The sequence below is a fragment of the Bufo gargarizans genome, unplaced genomic scaffold (assembly GCF_014858855.1).
Source record: "Bufo gargarizans isolate SCDJY-AF-19 unplaced genomic scaffold, ASM1485885v1 original_scaffold_1370_pilon, whole genome shotgun sequence".
Taxonomy (NCBI): domain Eukaryota; kingdom Metazoa; phylum Chordata; class Amphibia; order Anura; family Bufonidae; genus Bufo; species Bufo gargarizans.
Window position 1 is genome coordinate 421,127 of NW_025334326.1, and position 6,000 is coordinate 427,126.

The 6,000-nt window shown below is 49.3% G+C and overlaps 1 protein-coding gene across 5 annotated transcripts in view; it reads left to right on the plus strand.

Moving 5' to 3' along the window:
• The window catches only part of SETDB1 (SET domain bifurcated histone lysine methyltransferase 1), a 31,220-nt gene extending 25,689 nt beyond the window's left edge, over window positions 1–5,531 (plus strand). For all 5 annotated transcript variants that reach the window (XM_044273979.1, XM_044273978.1, XM_044273982.1 and 2 more), the window contains exons 9-13: window positions 291–481; window positions 1,253–1,382; window positions 1,473–1,599; window positions 2,039–2,407; window positions 4,922–5,531. In XM_044273979.1, coding sequence (XP_044129914.1) covers window positions 291–481; window positions 1,253–1,382; window positions 1,473–1,599; window positions 2,039–2,407; window positions 4,922–5,504 — 1,400 coding nt within the window. In that variant the 3' untranslated portion in view covers window positions 5,505–5,531. The remainder of the gene's footprint in view (window positions 1–290; window positions 482–1,252; window positions 1,383–1,472; window positions 1,600–2,038; window positions 2,408–4,921) is intronic.
• Window positions 5,532–6,000: the final 469 nt, after the last annotated feature.

Below are 6,000 nucleotides of genomic sequence, written 5' to 3' on the forward strand. Positions count from 1 at the left end.
ATTACTGCATAAAGGAAGTGAATGTGGTTGCAGATCACCAGTTGTCCATCCTCTGTATAGGCGCTCAGTATCTGGAAAAGTCGGGTAAGAAACAGACCAAATTTAGATTTTAAAAACTCATCTGAAGAATATAATGGCTTTGGTGGCATTGCTTACACCTGCACACAGACCCCGAGAGAGTAAAACCCCATTCTCCTCTGCAGCCCTTTAGCGTTGTGTCTTCTTTCCTTTGGAAAGTGACCATTATGAATTGGTGGCTTCTACACCGTGTTTCTCCACACACCTTTTAGTCGGCAAAACCTGGGAGGACATTGAAGATGTGTCGTGTCGAGACTTCATCGAGGAATACGTCACTGCCTACCCCAATCGCCCAATGGTCCTGCTCAAGAGCGGTCAGCTCATCAAGACCGAGTGGGAGGGGACCTGGTGGAAATCCAAGGTGGAGGAAGTAGACGGGAGCCTGGTGAAGATTTTGTTTTTGGTAAGGAAATTCATTGCGCACTTTCTCGTGGTCTGCTGGGGTCCATGGGCAACAACATGGTCTTGGTGTTCTTCTCTTCAATAGTTGCCTATTGCCGTGTCACTGGTATAAAAAAGTTTGTGCTGGGAATCTACATCCCAATATATTTGCAGAGGGCACTTTTTTTTTTAAAATAGGATATGTAAGCTGTGGTTCAGACCACAACCTAGCCATATTGCTTCCAGTAAAAGCAGTCTTTAAATCAATGCAAAGAAATGGCGATTTAGGGGGTTGTGCCAAATTTGATAGTTATCCCCTATTCTCCATAGGACTGCCAGAGATGGCTTAGTACAACGCTTGGCTATTTCTGACCATCCCATAGAGAATGAATGGTGCGCTAGGGCATGTGGTTGACCTGCCGCTCTATTCAGTACAGGGAGACGGGACTTTTCGGCATAGGAAGGGGTCCCCTCAGCCAGACCGCTACCACAACCCCCTTACCTCCTATACCACAACCCCTTTAAACCTGGCTAATATTGGGGGGTTTTTGAGCTCAAAACTCTACTCTCTGAGGCTGAATACATTTAATTTGTAGCAGTGACCTGTTAAAAATCATGGCTGCTTGCTGGTGCACATAGCTTATAAATGGCTGCCCTCTAGTGGCGGCTGCAGGCATAGCTTATAAATGGCTGCCCTCTAGTGGCGGCTGCAGGCAGTCGGAATCTTATCATTTCGATTTACTGCTGTGTAAGAAGTGCTCTGTATCATTTGCCCCCATTCTGTATATTTCAGGATGATAAGCGATGTGAATGGATCTATCGAGGATCCACTCGACTGGAGCCCATGTTCAGCATGAAGACGTCCACAGCTTCTACGCAAGAGAAGAAACAAGCCGGACAGCAGAGAACGCGCCCCAACATGGGTAAGTATTCCCTCGATTTTATTTCCTGGTGATTTCCTCCTCTTCTTATTGAGTATTCCTAATGTTTTCTGTCGTTCACCTCGCATCCAGGCGCTGTGCGGAGCAGAGGGCCTGTCGTACAGTACACGCATGACCTAACTGGCAGCGAGTCTCCGTTTAAGCCTGTGGAGCCAACCTCTCCGCAGTCCATCCCGTCACCGCAGCTGATCGACACCGAGTAAGTTCTGCAAAGGATTACTCTTAGATGATTGGCTGAAGAGGGATCATGTGATCTCCATAGATCCTGAATTAGAAAGGTACAGCAGGATCCCCTCTCCAGCCAATTTGCTTTAGCTGTTCCTCTGTTTGCGGGTTGAAGGGGCTGCGTGTCAGTTGTGATAGCGCCCACAATGCCTGCCCATGTTGTGGACACACTGAGCTTTATTCTAGTTATTGTGCCAGGCAGAAGTTGATTGGCCAAAACTGGATGAGATCCCTTCATGGGAGCGCAGGAGCACCTTCCCAGACATACAATAGTCTTGGCCACTTAGTCCTATATACAGCCTCTCCCTCCTGCGGCTGTTCCCTTCTGCACCAGTACAGGATCTTTTTCTATTGTTGGTCTAAGTATGAACGTATTTCGCCCACTTGGGTAAATCCTGTTTATCTCGTTTCAGCTCCGACAGCCAGCAGGCACAGTCTAAGAAGCAAGTGGCCAAGAAGAGTACGTCATTCCGTCCTGGATCAGTGGGTTCTGGCCAGACCTCCCCAATACCTATGGAGACCGCCACTGCATTACGCCCCATTCTTCCAAACCAACCCAACCAGCAACCCACCCAGACCTTCCAGCCCATCCAGCCCATCCAACCCATCCAACCCATCCAGCCCATCCAACCCATCCAACCCATCCAGCCCATCCAACCCATCCAGCCCATCCAAACAATTCAGACTATCCAAGCAATTCACAATTTTCCGACGATTCAGACCATTCAGTCGATTCAACCCAATCAAACCATCCAGACCATACATTTGGCACAACCGAATAGGTGAGTTTCCTCTTACTGCCAGAAGCAGCTGACATCAGTTCGCCTTCTCTATGGTAAAAGTGACAGGCCTTGTGGGGAACCTCCTCAGTATTGGGCTCCATTCACACGTCCGCAATTCTGTTTGTTCTGCTGATTCAAATGTTTCTGCCCCATCCAGATCGGTGGCTCAGTTGCAGAGAAATCACGTCTATTCCGATATGCAAATTAGTAGTTTGGTGCAATGAAGGTGGCAACTTTGCACCTAAAGCTCTGCCCTGTAGAAAGGCCTGCCTCTTAGCTTTGAGTGACGCGGCCAAGCTGACTATGTAATCTGCATACTTGAGCTTACCTTGCCGCTTCAGGAATTGGCGCACGCCGAGTACAGCTTTACAGGGCTTATGTCATCTGTACTGTGCCGCCTTGTCACACAGCAGGGCTGTCCTGCGCCATTTCCCACAAGGGAGAACACAGAATATATCGCCAGCCTGGCCCTGTCACTCACAGCTAGGGGGTGGTGCTATCCATATTACAGGACTGAACTTTGGGTGCAGCGAGGTGCAAGCTTGCTGCCCTGATTGCACAAAAGAGCTAATTTGCATATCGGAATAGGTTTGATTTCTCTGCAACGGAGCCACAGATTTGGATTGGGAAAGAGGCGATTGGATCAGCAGAATAGACGGAATCTAGCAGTGCTAGTCTTTTAATACTGAGGTATGTGGTGACAGATTCCCTTTAAGGGATGCTGTCATAACTGCATCATCATACAATATAGGGTTAGTTTGTTGTATGTAACCATGGAGACACACAGCTCTGCATTGGAGCTGCACACCCTGAACGGCAGGATTATTTTTAATCAAGACAGTTTGCAAATTTGCACAGTATAGGAGACTGATTTCACAATGCAGTGTGCGGGGGGAACGCTCCCAGTGCTTACGTCAAATGTAGTAGACACACACGGAGCCTACAATAGAGGGACGCAACACACACAGAGCCTACAATAGATGGATGCAACACACACAGAGCCTACAATAGATGGACGCAACACACACGGAGCCTACAATAGAGGGACGCAACACACACGGAGCCTACAATAGAGGGACGCAACACACAGAGCCTACAATAGAGGGACGCAACACACACAGAGCCTACAATAGATGGACGCAACACACACGGAGCCTACAATAGAGGGACGCAACACACACAGAGCCTACAATAGATGGATGCAACACACACAGAGCCTACAATAGATGGACGCAACACACACGGAGCCTACAATAGAGGGACGCAACACACAGAGCCTACAATAGAGGGACGGCAACACACACGGAGCCTACAATAGAGGGGCGCAACACACACAGAGCCTACAATAGATGGATGTAACACACACAGAGCCTACAATAGATGGACGCAACACACACGGAGCCTACAATAGAGGGACGCAACACACACAGAGCCTACAATAGAGGGACGCAACACACACACGGAGCCTACAATAGATGGACGCAACACACACAGAGCCTACAATAGATGGACGCAACACACACGGAGCCTACAATAGAGGGACGCAACACACAGAGCCTACAATAGAGGGACGCAACACACACGGAGCCTACAATAGAGGGGCGCAACACACACAGAGCCTACAATAGATGGATGCAACACACACAGAGCCTACAATAGATGGACGCAACACACACGGAGCCTACAATAGAGGGACGCAACACACACAGAGCCTACAATAGAGGGACGCAACACACACACGGAGCCTACAATAGATGGACGCAACACACACGGAGCCTACAATAGAGGGATGCAACACACACGGAAGCCTACAATAGATGGACGCAACACACACTGAGCCTACAATAGATGGACGCAACACACACGGAGCCTACAATAGATGGACGCAACACACACACGGAGCCTACAATAGAGGGACGCAACACACTCACGGAGCCTACAATAAGGGACGCAACACACACAGAGCCTACAATAGAGGGACGCAACACACACACACAGCTACAATAGAGGGACGCAACACACACACAGAGCCTACAATAGATGGACGCAACACACACGGAGCCTACAATAGAGGGACGCAACACACACGGAGCCTACAATAGAGGGACGCAACACACACGGAGCCTACAATAGAGGGACGCAACACACACACGGAGCCTACAATAGATGGAGGCAACACACACACGGAGCCTACAATAGATGGAGGCAACACACACACGGAGCCTACAATAGATGGAGGCAACACACACACGGAGCCTACAATAGATGGAGGCACAACACTACACGGAGCCTACAATAGATGGAGGCAACACACACACGGAGCCTACAATAGATGGACGCAACACACACACGGATGGATGCAACTGTATGTCTGTGCAGTGGCATCTGTCAGAGGTATTTGTTGGGAATCCCTCCCCTGACAGGCAGTGTCGAAAAAAGCACCTGGAGGATGACTTGCAGTCACTTTTAGAACGACATTAGTAATCTTCTGTTTTTTCCCCCCTTTCTGTACAGGTTTATCACCACTAATCCTACGTACCAGATTATCCAGACAAATCAAATGCCAACAGAGATAAATTACAGGGCCCCCATGGACAAACTCTTCTACCTACCTCACACGTGTAACTACAACTGCTTGTCGCGTCTCCGTGCCATCCTCCACCGGGGCAAGAACCCCATGCTGATCCCACTGCTGTACGATTTCCGCCGTATGACCGCCAGGAGGCGTGTCAACCGCAAGATGGGATTCCACGTCCTCTACAAAGCGCCCTGCGGGCTGAGCCTGCGGACCATGTCTGAAATAGAACGATTCCTCTTTGAGACAAGCTGTGACAAACTGTTTTTAGAAATGTTCTGCCTCGACCCTTATGTGTTGGTGGACCGCAAGTTCCAGCCGCAGAAACCTTTCTATTATATCCCGGACATCACCTATGGCAAGGAGGATGTGCCCCTGTCCTGTGTTAATGAGATAGACCGGACGCCCCCTCCTCAGGTAGACTACAGCAAGGAGCGCATTCCCGGCAGAGGTGTCTTTATTAACACTGGCTCGGACTTCCTGGTGGGATGTGACTGCACGGATGGATGTCGGAACAGGTAGGAAGAGAGATCACCCACCGAACTACACCTTCCTGACTGCTGGCCTTCTGTTGCCGGTCCGTACGCTGTGACTAGCTGGTGTCCTGACTGCAGTCCTTTTTCTTACTTTTGTTCTTTTTTAAACGTTTCCACTTGCCCTGTAGAAAGCACCAGCCTCCCAGCGCATTATGTCAGAGTGTATTTATACATGAATGTGGATAGCATCCCTGTATAAATGGGGTAATTGTGTTCCATTTCACTTTAACTTTTATTTTCATCCCTTGGGATTCCTTCAGTCTGACAGTGGGACCCCCAACCAGAAAAGGTTGTGCACCCCTGCGCTGTACCAACTGACCAAAAATCTCATTTAAGGGGAGCTCCTGACCCTCCCCCTGGCGGATCAGTTGCGTTGAATTTCGTTGTCCAATTCTTTTAGAGGTGGCTTCTCCTCCCATCTGTCTGAGCCAAGCATGCATGTGTATTGGGGGAGGGGCATGGAAGGGAGTAGGTATCCTTAG